The sequence below is a fragment of the Miscanthus floridulus genome, chromosome 5 (genome assembly GCF_019320115.1).
Source record: "Miscanthus floridulus cultivar M001 chromosome 5, ASM1932011v1, whole genome shotgun sequence".
NCBI lineage: Eukaryota > Viridiplantae > Streptophyta > Magnoliopsida > Poales > Poaceae > Miscanthus > Miscanthus floridulus.
Window position 1 is genome coordinate 75,168,793 of NC_089584.1, and position 17,766 is coordinate 75,186,558.

Genomic DNA, 17,766 nt, shown 5'->3' on the forward strand with positions numbered 1-17,766 from the left:
ATAAGGATGTTGTTGCAAAAGTAGATCAGGATGTTGTACATGTTGTAATGGGCTATACACGTATTCTTCAAGTTTATGTTCCAAATGTTTCATCTGTTTTAGACATATGTTGCAAGTGTTTCATTTGGATGTTGCAAAACTAGATCGGGATGTTGCATATATATACAAATGTTTCAGGTGTTTTCATACGTATGTTGCAAATGTTTCATCTTGATATTTGCATATGTTTGCAATGGCTACACATGTGTTTTCAAGTTTTTTCTGGTGTTTTGCAAATATTTCAGACGTATGTTGCAAGTGTTTCATCTCGATGTTTGCATATGTTTGCAATGGCTACACATGTGTTTTCAAGTTTTTTCTGGTGTTTTGCAAATATCCCAGACATATGTTGCAAGTGTTTCAGCGGTTTTGGACGTATCTCGTAAGTGTTTCATCTGGATGTTGCAAAAATAGATCGGGTGTTGCAGATGTTACAATGCGCGTGAGAAGCCGGCGTCGTCCGGGCGACGCGGCCCACATGGGCGTGCGAAATACAGGCTCGGGTGGTGGCGTGCTGGCCCAAGCGCAGAAACCACAGTGCAGCGCGGCCGTTAATTCGAACGTGCCGGCACTAGCAATGCCGAAAGCATATTGTACACTTTTCCCCGTAAGGTAAGGAGTTAAGGTGAACTAATTTGCATATACATGCAAAAACAATACTATGTCATATATATAACTAAGAATTTTATTTTTTTTTAAATAAAATATTCTAAACTTATCAGCAGGATACATTATCATCATATCCATGCATAAATTGTATCTCAAACAAGTAGACAACAAACTGATCAGAAATACCCCTAACTGAACTGATACATGAACGCAGTCAGGAAGGAGGACCCGGAACAACTGGCATTACATCATGCTATGAGCTTGTCTGTCTTTTAGACCAGACACAAAACTAGCTATATATATTACTACCGATCAGTGAGCGAAATAGGTGACGAAGAGCGCAGCGAACATGAGCAGGTAAGCGACAGCTTGATCTATGGCCTTTCCGTCCTTCACCTGAGGCGTCACCACCGCGGTCGCTGGCTTCTCCTGTGTTGCCATGGAGGCATGAGCCCCGAGAAGAAGAAGGCCGTGAACAGCAGCACGTACGCCTTAACGGATGCCACCTTCTGTCGCTGTGCTAGCTAGAGTTTCTGAAGCTGCCTGAATGATGTGTATCGCAGCTTCTAAACTCTTATCCTTGAATAACTACTACTAGTAGTGAAGAATGTGGGCTCCTATAGGCTACCTCTCTGATGCTTGTGGCGATGCAGAGGAATTGGTGGCTATACGTATTTATAGTGGCAGAAGGGCAGGAAAAATGTGTCGATCGAGCTGCATGCCCTGTTTGATCAGGACTCCTAAGGAGAATTTGAGCTTATGAGTCGGTCAATTCGTCTGTCTTGCTCGGCAGGATTGACTTGACACTCGAAACAACTCGTCTCGTCGTATGTGCTGAGGTTTTTGGCATGTGCAACCATCTCATTTGCCAGGCCAATGTCTATCTCAGCCATTCGTTTTACCCCCTCCTTGGCTCCTTTTCGCAAGATCTGCGTCAGTTCAGTTCAAACCATGTAATGCCTCTTTGGATGCCAAGTCGTCAATGGAATCGTCCCTTACCTTGTAGGGGTACCTAGCAGAAACCTTCAGGGAGTGGCAGCGCTAGAAAAATGCATGACAACATTGACCGGCCCCTGCAGGCCATGCGATCTGGTTCATAGGTGATGTGTTAATATATTTGTAGGTAATATATATGGATACCATATACTAGGGGATTCGATGGTTAATTACTGTAGCCTTGTCATGTGTTACAATACTTTAGCAGGAAGGAAGATGAGCTGTTTGAGGTTTCCAAAACCATTTAGCTCACTACAAAAAATCTAGGTTTGTATGACAAACTAAAAATGTCATGGTAAATACAGGATTTGCCATAAAAAGAATTTTATGACGAAAAAGCAGCGCCATACCGGTCGTCATATAACGACCGTCACAAAAAGTACCTTGTGAAGATAATATGGAAAACCGTCACAAAATGTGCTGACCTTTTGTGACAGTTTTGTTGTGTTGTCATATATTATTGTCATTTAATGACGACCGTAACTATCACATATTGGTTGGTCAACTCGTCACCTAATACATGAACCGTCACAAATGGTACGTTTGGAGCCCTGATTTAGACTAGTTATTGTGACGACACGGTAACGTCATATATAAGTGTGCAGATTTTGTGACATTTTGATTGTCTTGTTATGTATAGTAGTTAGAGACATCTTCAGACAACTGTAGGACATCATAAATTTTCCTTTCATTCGATGACGAACGTGGCAGCCATATGTGCTAATTCAATGACGAAGTCACACAGATCTTTAATCACAGCTCATAAAAGCATACACATATCAGCCAAGCCATCATCCACAACATTCTCATCACAGCTCATAAATCATACACAATACAGCCAAGCCATCATAGACATACATTCCAGAGCATAAGATAGTGCTTGCAGGTTCAACCATCACATAGTTCAAGGTTCCACGACACAGGTTCAAACGGTACCACCACACAGGTTCAAACATACAAACAGATTGCACATAGGTTCTAACAACACAGTGCACAAAGCTGCAACAGAGAAAGTTTAGTGTTCTAGCAAGGTAGCAAAAGCTTAGGCAAAGGCATCATCAAAGGAAACTGCATTCAGACCTACCTCAATCTTTCTGAAGTTTCAGCACAGCTCGTACCAGTGCATTAGTCTCTTCAAACTTGCTATGCATCCCCTTCACTTCTTCTTGGGTCTGGCGTAGCAAATTTTGATTTTCTTCAAGTGCTGCTTGGTTGGCTTCAAGTGAGGCCTGCTGAGCAAGAAGCTGTGCTTCCAACTGTTCCTGCTTCCTAGCAGCATTCTCTCTTTCTGCTTGGAGTGTTGCCTCAAACTGAGCTTGCAGGCATGCTTCTGCAGCTGTCGATGTAGACCGAGCAGTCTTCGACACTTGAGCGACACCAATGTTTGGAAGGAAGGTGGATGAATGGCTGATCTAGCTTAGACTGTCAGCAACAATCTTAGAGGGAGACTTTTGTGCTTCTCCTTCTTCTAGTTCTCTTTCCTTCTCTGCAACCATATGTTCCTACATAGAATGAATCCACTTAACAAGGCCATACAACAGTGTTCAACCAGGCATTTACTCGAGTATAGTACATGTATCCAATAAATATGTAACTTACATATATCTCATTTGCAAGAGGAGTATGACCATTTTGCGGACTATTCATACATTCCTCAAAGAAATCAACATGATCTGGATCCATGTTGTTGTACTTTGGCCTCTACAGCATGTAAAAAAATTGGATTACAATGATATCCGTGAAGGTAAAGAGAGGGCTAGACAAACATGGGATATAAGATTAGCCATAAATTATTTTTACGTGTCAACAGCAAGATACCAAAATATGTATGCACTACGGATCATACAAGTATCGGCCTCCAGATTTTTTTATGCCAACAACAAATGCAATTACTGGCATAGTCAACTAATTACTACTATGCTTTGACAATCAACATTCACATGTATTTGATTCCCAGTTTGCCATCGACATAAAAAAATTGTGCATCAATGCAACCTAGATAGATCAAGAAAAACAACACAGAAACATGCATCAATGCAACCTGGACAGATCCAATCCAAGCAAACATTAGGCAATCAGGTTTGTCTCCATAACATTTCACATTTCAGTGCAAGAACTAATTAATGGCACACAGTTCCTTATAATTGGAATACATATAAAGCAATAGTATCTGTACCAGGCTGTATCGATGGGAAATATAGGACCTAGATCTAGTCCTTTGGTGAAGCTGCACTTGGCCTCGGTTTACTTTATTCTTAGCACATTTATCCTACACCACAAATGCAATACAGAGGTTTCATTCACATGCACAGTTTGCATTGCATATTAACAAAAGAAGATAATGCAGGCATGGACCTGATTCTTTGGGTCACACCAGTACTCAACCAGCTGGATCCATTCCTCTTTCTTCAGTTTAGGTGGAGGTTCTTTGGCCAACAACTGTTCTATTGTCAGTGAGTCATCGAAGTACTTCCTTTTAAGGTGATACCTCTGCTACCTTACTCCCCTCTTAATGATATCAGTGCATGCAGCTTTGCTTGGTCCCTCATTCCTAACATCCACATCCATCCTTGACTAAAGCCACACAAATGAATTATTAGACAAAATTTTCACATGGGAGTATTGTAATGCTTGAAAATATTTGGAAGAATGAAATAGCTGTCTCACCGCCACTTTCCTAAGTACTTTTGATACTTCTGCCTGCCCCTGCTCATTATCATAATCTTTCCAAGATGTGTAGATAGGTAGGTTGTCTCTAAGGGCAACACCACATTCTGATGCTAGCTTCACGGCTTGAAGTGGGACCTCAGGTCTTTTCTTCCCTTCAGCCACCTTGATAGCCAGCTTCTTTCCTCTATTAATCATCTTCTTTAAGCCATGACCCATGGTTTTCTTACGGACATTCTTTTGGGGCGCTGCATTGGCAAATAATAATAGAAATGTTTTATTATAGCAGTAGCAATTGTAGATATTGAATGGAGAAACTAATGCTTGGAAACACATATTGTTTACCTGGAACTGAGTCATGGACTGGTTCTCCTTCAGTTGTATGACCCTCTGAATTAGCAGCATCAAATTGCTCAGCCGACTCATTGATGTCGTTGCTTTGCCTAGAGCTTTGTCCACCTAGCGAGTTGTCCGCAGGAACTGTTTGGTTAACACTATTTGTGGTAGTAGGTTGTTGAGATAGGTTAGCAGTGGGTCTGGTAGGACTAGACACCCTGTTTGCACCAAGTGAAGACATGGCTGCACTACTCCTGGTGAATCTAGGAGGACTAGGCATTGTGTTTGGACTAGGTGAAGACATGGCTGCACTGGTCCTGGTGAATCTAGGAGAACTAGGCACTGTGTTTATAGTTTCTGTGGTCTGGCTGGTGCTTGTAGTGAGATGGCCTTGCAAATGGCTGCTACTGGAAATGGCATTTGTATTAGGGTTGGCTTTCAAATTGTTCCTAGTAGGCAAGTTATGTCTTGACCTAGGTGGCGGATGGCCTCTAGTGGTCCTAGTGTTTGCACCAGGCGAAGACATGGCTGCACTAGCCCTGGTGAATCTGGTTGGCGTGCGCGGTGGTTGTTGGTTGGTAGCTACCTTTTGCTTCATCTATTGAGGGCGAGTTTTAGGAACCATCGTCTTACCTGGCAAGAGAAACATGCATCTTATAAATTAAGAAGATGGCAATAGATTAAATAACTATAATGAAGTATATGTTTCAAATAGACAGATATGTAAACTTGTAAATTGGCCTAGTAATCCATCTCACCTCAGTATTGACCTCAGTATTGAGGTCATCATCACTGTTAGATTGGTTATCAATGTCAAAGGATGGATCATATTCAATGTTAGATTCTGGTTTATTAGACACTAGTCTCTTCCCTTTGCCCTCTTTCCCTTTTGAAATAACATCCCTAATAGTCTGTGCTAACACTGGAATACCCAAAGACTTAAAAACATCATGAACCTTCTTAACATTCTCGTCCCTCTCCTGCTCATACTTTGTTTTTGGCATTTCTTCTAATACTTATTACGATGAAAAGCAGAAAGAGTAGAAACTGGATTCAGTGTCTGTAAAGAAGTTGAAGAAAGAACTAACAGATCAGTATAGAAACTATAAACGAAATAAAGGAGCAGTAGTCAGTCAAAAAGCACTTTCAAATGATGAACTTCATAATGCAACTTATTCTACTAAATGCTAGAAGCAAACCAACATGCTAGAGACAAAGCTAACATCCGTACTCTTCTACAACAAGAAGAAGAGGCAATACATAAGTATTATTCATAAAGGCAATATCTATATACACCACACCTGAAAAGAAAATACTAAACAATACAATACTTATGCTCACTACACTCTTGATCAAGAAGTACCAGCTCCTCATAAGTAAGACAACAAAACATTTCAATGCATTCATTTTGTTTCAATAGATTCATATGGAACATACTATTTACGAATTGCTAATTGTCATATCTACAAGGCAAAATCAAAAACTAGAAAGAAAAGAACTGTAATCTCGGCAAAATTCATCATGTTCTAATCTATGCATTCAAAGTCATTAACCTAATGTTTAGCTAAAAACAAAAATCTCAGCTCACTGTAACAACCAGACATCGTAGCTAACAAGTGAAGGAAGCAAATCACCTACTACGAGGAGCACACAAAAGTGGTGGCGACAGTGTGACGAGGCTAGGGCTGGGAAGATGATGGCTAGAGGAGGAGGCGACGCTCTGCGCAGAGCCACGGAGATCAATCGGCGGAGGGAGTCAGGGATGCCGGTGGAGGGATGGGCCGCTCTAGCCTCCGATGTTGGTGTGGCGGTGGGATGGGTGGATCCAGGCACCAGCGTTGGTGTGGCGGTGGGATCAGCGGCTCCGGCCTCTGGTGTTGGTGTGGTGGTGGGATGGGCGGCTCCGGGCACCGGCAGAGGTGTGGTGGCGGGATGGGCGGCTTCGAGCACCAGCGTTGGTGTGGCGGTGAGATGGGCGGCTCCAGCCACCGATGGAGGTGTGGCAGCGGGATGGGTGGCTCTAGGCACCGGTAGAGGTGTGGCAGCGGGATGGGCAACTCTAGGCATCGACGGAGGTGTGGTGGCCGGAAGGGTGGCTCCGGGCACCAGCGGAGGTGTGGCAGTGGGATGGGCGGATCTGGCCATTGGCGGAGGTGTGGCGGCGTCATCGGTGAGTGCCAGCGCTAGGTTGAGGGTAGGAAGGAGGAGGCCATGGTCTATGGGGAGTGGAGATTTTTCCCTTTTGTCTGACCGGCCAAGAGGATAAGGCACGCTGCGGCTGCGAGGGGAATTTTGACCTTCTTGAGCGAGAGGCGTGGTGGGTCCCATGTGTCGGTGAGCGAATCAGCGTAGGAGAGCTGCGAGGTGTAGCGGCCAAATTTTGGTCTGACACGGTTGGTCCGCTATGTCAGTGACCGTATTAGTAGTATTAGGAATTCAAATAGATTTTTGGGGAAATAAATGAGTTCAAATGTAAAAAATGTCAGAAACAAAGTTGTATAATGCATCAAGATTTACCGCTTTGATTTTGGTCATTTTTTCATATGACTTTGTTTCGACAGTTTGAATTTTGAATTTTAAAATATTAGAACTTCGAACAAAATTTTGGGGTACTAAGTAATTTCAAATGAAAAAGTCATGAACATAAAAGTTGCACAACTCATCAATATCTACATCTTTTATTTTGGTCATTTGTTTATCCTACAAAGTGATAGTAAGATAGTTCACAAATTTTACATATCTCATACACTATAAGAGAGATACATAAAATTTGTGAATAAGGTTACTATAACTTTGTCGGATGAACAAATGACCAAAATAAAAGTTGTAGGTCTTGATGAGTTCTACAACTTTTATTTTATTGACTTTTTTAGCTAAAATCATTTAAAGTTTCAAAATCTAGTTTAAAGTTGTCATTTTTTTAAATTCAAATTTTGAATTGTTGAAACTTTGTCACATGAAAATATGACCAAAATCAACGCAATAAATTGATAGATCGTGATTTTAGAAAATTTTAGGAAAAAAAAGCATCACATTTTGAGTAAGTATGTGGGAGAAATACTAGTTACAACTTTTTGCCATAGATTAAAAAGAGAAATGATGTTTGCATAATGAATTCATTACAAGAGAGGCTAATTAGCATGCAGGGCCCACATGTCATTCAAACATTGGACCCACATGGTAGTCAAGGCTTGAGATTACTAGGGGTACTTAGCAGGATGTGGCTAAGAAGCAGAGCTGCAGAGGGCAGAGGTCGGCCATGCGAGCTCTGGACAGCCACATCTCGGCCACTCTTGTCGCCAGCCACCAACCTGCCATCTCATCGGTGACCCCACCTACAGCCTCGCTGGCCCCCCTACCAGCAGCCTCACCGACAAAGCCACCTATAGCCCCACTGTCCACCCAACCTGGTAGCCTATCGTCGGTGACCCTAGTTGCTCCCTCGCCGATCACCCCTGCCGAAGCCTCACCGGCCACCCTAGCTGCTGCCTTGCTAGCCCTTCACTTGCTGCCTCACCTCCCCTCCCCCCCACCAGCAGCCTCGTTGGCCACCCCAGCTGACAGTTGTTGCCTTGTCGGCCATTGTACAAGGTGAGCTGACTCAACCATAGCTCTTCCCCTTTAGATTTGTTATTGCAGTGCATGTAGTTGAATTGAAGAATAGAAGCTCGATTTGTAACATTTTGGCACCTAAATTTATCTAGGTCAAGATGGATAGAAGCTGGATTTATAACAGTGCACCATTTAGTGATCCCTATATGTCTCGTGTTGAACAATTCATGCAACATGTCAGAAGTAGATTTAGTGCAGATGAGGAAATCAAGTGCCCATGCAGTCGATTCCTGAACCAAATAGAAAAAAGTCAAGATGAGGTAGAGGAGGATATCCACACCAATCGTATTTCTAGGTGCTATACAAGGTGGATTCACCATGGAGAGGGAGATAATGATTTTGAACAAGATGATGGCACACTCACTATTGGTACTGAAGATATATCATGGACGGAAATGACCAGGCTCCACTTGATGATGAAGGACAAGCTGAAGATGTCATAGAAGATAGTGCATGGGGAGTTCAGGGGTTGATTCAAGATTTGTACACCGCAGCAAGCCATGGCTTCGATGGTAACTTATATCGAGAAATCTTGGAAGAGGCAAAGCGTGAACTTTATCCAGGTTGCACCGAGGAGTCCAGGTTGACTTTGATTATTAATTTGTTGCATATAAAAGTGTATAATCGGATGACAAACTCTGGGTTCAATGCATTCCTTGAGTTGCTTTCAACATCGTTGAAGAATGTTCCTAGCCTCCCTAAGTCCTATAACGAAACTAAAGCTCTACTTCGAAAACTTGGTTTTGGTTATGTTGCTATTCATGTGTGCAAATATGATTGTGCCTTATTCTGGAAGGACCATGAAAATGATGATCATTGCCTAGTTTGTGGTGAATCAAGATGGAAAGTGAATAAGGAGGGTAAAAAGAAAGTTCCTCACAAGGTCCTGCGTTACTTTCCAATAATTCCACACCTTCAAAGGCTTTTTATCTCAAAGCAGCGGGCATAGTATGCAAGATGGCACAAGGATAAGAGGGTACTAGTTGAAAATGAAATGAGACATCCTGCTGATGGAGAATCTTGGAAAGAATTTGATGATACTTTCAAGTCTTTTGCAGATGATCCCCGCAGTTTGAGGTTAGCCATTGCTACTGATGGATTTAACCCATTTGGTCAGATGACCAATTCATATAGCATCTGGCCAGTGATAGTGGTTCCATATAATTTTACACCATGGATGTGTATGGACCAATCCAATTATATGCTTGCTTTAATTATTCTAGGCAAAAAATCACCAGGCAAAGATTTCCATGTGTTCATGCAGCCTTTGATAGCAGACATGCTTACCCTTTGGGAGGGTGTCTCTACTTATGATGCATATGAAGACAAAGATTTCAGTCTACGTGCAGCGATTCTGTGGGGGAATCAATGACTACCCTGCATTAGGCACCATGTTAGGCGGAACCACTAGGGTTACTTTGCATGTGTGCACTATGATGAGAATCCATGCTCCGAATGTCTGAGAAACAAAATTGGGTTCATAGGCCATAGACATTTCCTCCCAAACGACCATCCCTAGAGGAAAAATAGATCTTTCAATGGCCACCATGAAAATAGAGAGCAGCCAAGGAAATTTAGTGCAGGTGAGGTTATGGCAAGGTTGGATGAAGTTTCCTATGCTCCAGGCAAGAATCCTGATAAGCAAAAAACAAGAAAACGACGCCGTAATGGAGAACCATAATGGCATCTCAAGGTTAGCTTGTATGATTTGCCATACTGGTCAAAATTGAAGCTACAGTACAACCTAGATGTTATGCACATAGAGAAAAAATATGTGAAAACATTTTGTCAACACTACTTAATACTCCAAAGAAGACAATGGACACAGTCGCTGCTAGACTAGATTTGGAAGAAGCTGGTAATTCATCCACAAAGCCCAAAGCTTGTTACGTTCTAATGCCAGAAGCAAAGAAGAAGTTCTTGCTATTTGTTAGCAATGTTAAATTTCCAGATGGCTATGCCTTTAATATATCAAGATGTGTCAATATGGAGGGAGGAACAATGCATGGGCTGAAAACACATGACTGTCATATACTGCTACAGCGTATTTTACCAGCTGGTCTTCGCGGTTTGGTGCGCAAAGATGTATATGAAGTAATTGCTGAATTGGGTAGGTTTTTTAGACAACTTTGCTCGAAAACTCTAAAGGTTGGTGCACTACATCAGATGCAAAAAGATATTGTAATTATCCTTTACAAACTAGAGAAAATGTATCCTCCTACATTCTTTGATGTTATGGTTCACCTAGCAGTACACTTACCTAACGAGGCACTCCTTAGGGGACCGGTTCAGTATGGATGGATGTATCCCATTGAGAGAAGATTGGGCACCTTTAAGCATTTCATCCATAATAAAGCAAGACATGAAGGATCTATTGTAGAGGCATACACTGCCTATGAGTGTATGACCAATGCTCAACATATTTCAGTGAAATTATTACTAAGTTCACTAGGCCTGAAAGAAACTTAGAGGGAGCACAGAACATCTCACCCAATGATTTCTCTATTTTTGGTCACGGTATTAACCTGTTGGGTGCTTCAAAACTTCATTACCAAGATAATGACTATGACTCTATGGTTTGGTTTGTTCTAAATAATTGCGAAGAGGTTGATGAATACAAAGAGTGAGTAAATGCTGTCATTTCATTTCTATCGCCTTTATTCAATATTAGTGTCATAATAAACTATTTAACTTCTTCCTTTGTAGCATGTATAGGGCAGAATTGGAACAACAACAGGTCAACAATATTGAAAAAATGATGTCAACACAATTCACTACATGGTTCGAGAAACATGTGCGTGCAACTTTTACAACCTGGTTGAATCATTTATGATACAATAAATTTTCCAACTCACCAATTCTCTGTGTTTTCCTATAGATTACCAGATTGAAATACGAAGGCACAACAAATGTTGATGAAGACCTGTACTCACTCGCATGTCGGCCGGATAGGCGTGTGCGATCATACACAGCCTATATAATCAATGGGGTACGGTACCACACTATGGGTCGTGAGGCACATAGGAAAACACAAAACTCCACCATCAAGACTGCAGGTACTCACAATGATGACACTATTGACTTCTATGGGACAATCATAGACATTATTGAGTTGAATTACACTAAAAACAGCAAAGGAGATAGATCTATTATCTTATTACGGTGTCAATGGTACAATCTTGAGGGAAGGACATACCAAATGAAAGATGATGGTTACTTCAAGAGCATTAACATCGAAGGCCGATGGTATAAGAATGATCTTTTCATTCTAGCCATAGAAGCTTCACAAGTATTTTTCTTGGAAGATACAAAGTTAGGTCCATGTTGGCAAGTGGTACAAGAATTTGGCCACCGACATATATTTGATGTTGAAGAGTCTGACGGAAAACAACCAATGCATGAACAAGTATAGACGAGATGTCAGGAGGCATACCAAGAGGACAATACTTCGTCAGGAGATTGTACAATGGGAGACATTTATCCTGATATGGATTTGTTGCACATGGATAATCAACCAGGCAACCCTATTAGTGCAGACCTTGTCGAGAGCATCCGTCGACATCAACAAACACCTCAAGGTGATGAAACTGACGGCGAAGATGAAGATGAAACCTTCCTTGAGTACCATAGTCAAGACGAAGCGAGTATATCAGAAGAAGACAGTGATGATGACTAATCTTTGCATTTCTAGAGCTATTTGTGAACCATGAACTTCTATTAGTGATTCTGTTGTATCTGAATTATGAAATTGTAAAACCTTCTATGCAATGATTCTGTTTCAATGTTAAACTTGATTTATGAATTCTATTATATGCACATGTAACCTATTGGAAGGTACATACAGACTATATGCTGCCAAAATATCATGGATATGTTATATGTTGTCATGCTGTTAGTTGGGGAGATGGGGAGCTAGCTCCACCCAGACGCCGCCCGCTGCGTTCCTCCCAGAGGCCGCCGCACTGTCAGTTGGGGAGATGTGGAGCTGGCTCCGCCCAGAGGCCGCTCGCCGCCCACCGCCGTCTTCAGTTGGGGAAATGGGGAATGAAACTGGTCAACAGAGAGGGGTCAAGGGTCCACCTCCTATTTGAAATAACAAATAGTGACGCTCCACAGCCGTCACATAAAAAAACACGTATCGTCATAAAAATGCCACTATCAACTAGCTCGTAGCGACTTACATTTTGTGATGACACTTGGTACCATTATGTAACAAAAAATAGTGTCATCATAAATAGTTTTGGCTGTCCAGATTTTATGATGCTACAAACTTTTGCGTCATATTATGATATATTATATGACAAAAAATTGCCCCTTTATGAGGATTTTTGTCATAGAAAGGAGTTTTTGTAGTGGCTTTAAATTCTCGTCTAAACAAATTTTGGTGTTATTTTCTTGTTAATAAAATACCACCTGGTTTTTCCTAAGTTGGTTCATTTTTTGATATATTTTTGACAGAGCAAAGGACCGTTTGTTTCAATGCTCTTGCAAAGGCAAGAAGTACAAATTAGGAAAACGTTGAGCATGGGCATGGACTGATGCACCCTAGTCTTCAAACGGTTTCTACAGAAGTTAAATGTATTGAGATCCATTAACTTATGCGGCATTTTCAGTTAGGTTCATCAACTCTAAAAGTGATTTTTAGATCTATAAACTTTTTAAGAGGTTCACCATAGGTCTAATCCCTTTGTTTAGCTCTTAGATCTAACGTGGCCTATAGAGTTAGTAGCCAACATGAAATTTGCAATTAGCCCCTCCTCCCTCTCTTCTTCCTTGCTCCGTTCTCTGAGCGGCAGCGTGAGGTACGCAAGGTGGTGAGCACAAAAACTGGCAACAAGCGACACGAGCGCAAGGGATCGGATGGTGGTGTCAGCGTCACCTCCCGCTCGATCGAACCATACCTATATAGTATGCATTTATCTAACCTTCATCTAGGATCATTGCAAGATTAAGTTTCACAATATGATTCACACCAAGTTCACATCACATTTAAAAGAAGTACTTAAGTTTAGGGTGCATTTGGTTCGAGGATGAAGTTGGATGGGATATAGTGATCCATAGATATAGGGATAAGAATATCCATGATGCATGTTTGGTTGGATGGATGAGACGAGCCATTTTTTTGTTTGGTTAGAAGGATATCCGTTAGATGGGATGAGCCAATTTTCTATTTGGTTGGATGAATGGAGGTGGACAAACTGATGTGGTGACCTCTTGCCCAAACTATTGAGGTTACCCCCTTATACTTGAAACATACACACTGGTACAGAATATATCACAGAACACATGATAGATATCCAAATAGGTTAACATTCATTACACATTACCATGCACACATTAGCTTTTACAAAATATATAAGAACCCGAGGTGCATTATTTATGGGTTACACAACTGCTACAAAATAGATAATAACCCATAGTGCATTTTTTAAGGCCGTCTCCAACAGAAGACCCATTGCGGAACCCAAACCCAAAATGGGTCTCTAACATAATACCTATAGCCTCCAACATAGTACCTATACGGAAGACCCATTTTAGGTGCCAGGAGAGACATAACCCAAATCTGAGTATTCTCTCTCCTGAAGACCCATTTGCAGAAATGTTTGTCTTTTGGGTCTTGTTGTTGGAGAAGACAAAAAATAGGTATTGAACCCTTTGCCCGTAGCGCTATCCAAAGGACGAATGGGTCTTGTATTTTGGGTCACGGTTGTTGGAGACAGTCTAAGGGATACAAGCAAAATAAGTGCAGCAGTAGTCATGTGTGCAACAATGCATAGCAATCCTATCTTCAATTTGCAGGTGGGAAGTGCTCAGTGATGAACTTTGCAGCCCAAATTAGTTTGCGGCTGAATGTGAGAGCACAAAATGCTTTAGCTTTGCTTGGATGGTCAACCAAATGCTCATGATAAAATGCTAAATGAGTGTCATCAAAGCTTGGAAGATTGTACACTGCATCTTGTAGTTCATCAGGAAGCTCATTTTCCTTTCCACCCTTCTCTATGGCACAAGCAAGCATTTCCCCAACATTTGTCATTGCTACTATCAGCCCATCATCTTTCTTTTCAGATGTCCTGGCTCTTTTACTAGGCCTGGTAGCTGAAGATGTTTCTCCATCATTACCAACAGTAGCAGAATCACCATCCCCACCATCTTCATGCTGTTCATTATCACCAATTCCAGTTGCTAGTGGCTCATTTGATCCCTTTGCATACTTCCTTGTGGCCACAGTAGCATCAAAGATTGTTGCCATCTCACCATAGTGCTCAATCTTTTCTGAGCCTACGCATGTTAACACAAGTTGTGTCATTCTTTCATATTTTATTTTCTAAATAATCAATTCTCATTCTATCTCTTATTTCTATTGGCCCATAGGTAATTCCCAGTCTACGGTGACTCCTTTTTCTTTTCCTAGACTGAATGACAATTGCCATAATGGAAAGCAGCATATGTGCTGCAGCCGCATAGATCAACCGCTTGGTCCTCTTGTCCATCACAAAAACTGACGGAAAATTCAGATCTGAGCATAGGAAAACAATATAAGCACATTACATTTCTAGATCTATGCAAATCCATGCATGAACACATTGACAGGAAAATCATCAATACAGTGTAAGACCTGTGCTATGTTTATGAACATTCTTTTGCAAAAGATTAGGGAAGGGAAGGGAGAAGGGGAAGAGGGTGTCTCACTTCTCTCCTGGGAAGAGGCCGAGTAGGGGCACGGGTCGCAGGTGACTGTCGGGGAAGGGGCGGAGGAGAGGTTAAAAAAGATCGTAATTCTATGTGAGTCACTGAAAAATTTCGGTGGACTTCAGTGCAACTGTTCTAATTTTTTTTTTTTTGCCCTCTATGCCACTGCCATTAAATTGGGCTCTAACGGTGTAAAACTGCAGGTATGAAAAGTCGAAAATACCCTTAGGTCTAAATATGCCATTGATTTTTTTAGTATCTGAATGACTTCAAATGGAAAAACTCAAAACTAGAAAGTTGTAGATCTTGTCGAGATCTATAATTTTTATATAAAAATTATCTTCAATTAATACTATAAAAAAGATATGATTTTTTAGATATATTAATCATATCAAATCATATCTTTTTTTTGCGGAATTAAATGAAGATAATTTTGATATGAAAATTATAGATCTCGAGATATCTATAACTTTCTAGTTTTAAGTTTTTTCATTTGAAGTTGTTAAGATGCTAAAAAAAATTAATGGCATATTTAGACCTAAGGGTATTTTTGACTTTTCACACCTACAGTTTGACACCGTTAGAGCCCAATCTAACAGCAGTAGCATGGAGGGCAAAAAAAAATTAGAGCAGTGGCGCCAGGCACGGAGCCAGCGGTGGGGCTAGAGGGGCTCCAACCCCCCTACCGCTCGCGAGCAAGTGAAGCCCCGTAGAGCCGCCGTCTGAAATTTCAGCTGTAGATGTACAGGTAGGAGGGGCTGAGATTTGTTGAACCTCTTTTCTTGCTAATTGCCGTTGTTTAGCCTCTCCTAAATTTTTTCCTAGCTTCGTCCCTGAGTGGCGCTGAAGTCCGCCGAACTTTTTCAGTGGCTCACAAGGAATTACAATCTTTTATAATGGAAATTCGCCCAAGCATGAATCCTCGCTCGGACGCACCAGCGGACATCCTTCTCCTTGCTGCCTTCCATCCTTCCTGAGCACAAGGTATGAAGTTGTCTGAATATAATTTCATATGTGCGAAACTACAAGCTGTCTGTGAATAATTTCCTATGTCAAACTATGGCCACTTGTAGATGGTTTTGTTTGATGACGATGAAGATAACTTTATGAACCAATTCTTTGAATCCGATGATAAGTCCGATGATGATGCTCTTATCTTGAGCTTGATTGCATTTGATGAGGAAGAGGAGAGAAAGAAGAAGAGGCGATGTGGATCAGTCCATGGACGCGAGGTGGTTTACAGAGACATACAAGCTGGCAATTTGAGAATTGTCGCCGACTATTTCGCAGATGGTACCGGTGTACAATGAGAAATTTTTAGGAGAAGGTTTCGGATGTCAAGAAATCTGTTTTTGCGGATTGTTGAAGGTGTCGAAGCTCACATTGACTATTTCAGGCAAAGGCCAAATGCTGTAGGGTTACTTGGTGCCACTGCATTGCAGAAAGTTGTTGGTTCAGTCCGTATGCTTGCATATGATGTACCAGCCGATTCAATGGATGAGGTAGTGAGAATAGCAGAAAGCACAATGATTGAGGCCTTCAAGCATTTTGTTACAGCCGTAGTAGATGTCTTCGGAGATCAATACTTGAGACCACCAAATGATGATGACACAAGGAAGCTTTTGGCCTCAAATGAAAGGAGAGGATGGCCGGGTATGTTGGGTTGCATAGATTGTAAGCATTGGCGGTGGAAGAATTGTCCTACAGGTTGGAAAGGATATTACGAAGGACATGTTGACAGCCCTACAATGATCCTTGAAGCCGTGGCTTCTCAAGATTTGTGGATTTGGCACTCCTTTTTTGGACTACCTGGCTCGCTCAACGACGTCAATGTACTGCAGCGATCACCACTCTTCCAAAGGTTAACTTCTGGAACTTCTCCTCCTGTTGAGTACTTTGTGAATGGCAAGAAATACACTATGGGATACTACCTAGCTGATGACATTTATCCTTCATGGACTACTTTTGTGAAGAGTTTTCGGAACCCACAAGGCAACAAAAAAATTCACTTCACACAAGCACAAGAATCTGTGAGGAAGGATGTAGAGAGAGCATTTGGAGTTCTTCAGTCTAGGTTTGCCATGGTGAGAGGACCTTGTAGGATGTGGGACAAGGAAACCATTTGGTATACCATGAGCGCTGCTGTTATTTTGCACAACATGATCATAGAAAAATGAGAGGGGGCCGAGGAAGAGGATTTTGACTATGATCAAGATGGTGGTGAGGTGTTGAGGCCAGAGGATTATCGTCGCGACCCACTTGTTTTGAGCGAGTTCTTGCGTATACGTAATGAGATTGAAGACCGAATAATTCATGAGCAACTTCGTGATGATTTGATGGAGCATTTGTGGGCACGTCATGGTGTGTCGTAGTGAGATTTAGATTTGTTTGATTACATGGTTGTATGTGAATTTGTTTGATTATCCATGGTTGACCAAAGTATGTCGTCGTACTTTATTTGAACTTTGAAATATCCTACTTTGATTAATTATGTTTGAACTATGTGCTGTACTTGTGGTTGGAATACTTTTGGTTAAATTGTAGAGGAGAAATGAAGGTCATAGAGGGGCAATATGTATTTGTGAGAAAATAAAATAGGTAGTCTGTTTTAGGTAGTAATGCTGGAGACAACAGCAAAAAATAGGTACTCTAAGAATAGGTGGCTACCTAAACATAGAAATAGGTAGTCTAATAGGTAGTACTGTTGGAGATTTCTAGGGGCCAGGAAATCTAGGATCTTCATGGAATATTCCCTTTTCAATCCAATCCAATCCTTCAACCAAACACTACCCATCCATGGATCCCATCCAATCCATT

At 41.5% G+C, this 17,766-nt stretch overlaps 1 protein-coding gene and 1 pseudogene across 1 annotated transcript; both read left to right on the forward strand.

Annotated features, from left to right (window-relative positions):
• Positions 1 to 6,409: 6,409 nt before the first annotated feature.
• On the forward strand, positions 6,410 to 12,350 carry LOC136454783 (uncharacterized). The gene is made up of 2 exons (XM_066455072.1): positions 6,410 to 6,817; positions 12,156 to 12,350. Exons 1-2 carry the CDS (start codon positions 6,410 to 6,412, stop codon positions 12,348 to 12,350), a joined length of 603 nt encoding a protein of 200 aa, XP_066311169.1.
• A 3,672-nt stretch (positions 12,351 to 16,022) lies between these two features.
• LOC136452356 (protein ALP1-like) lies at positions 16,023 to 17,420 on the forward strand (annotated as a pseudogene).
• The last annotated feature ends 346 nt before the right edge of the window (positions 17,421 to 17,766 follow it).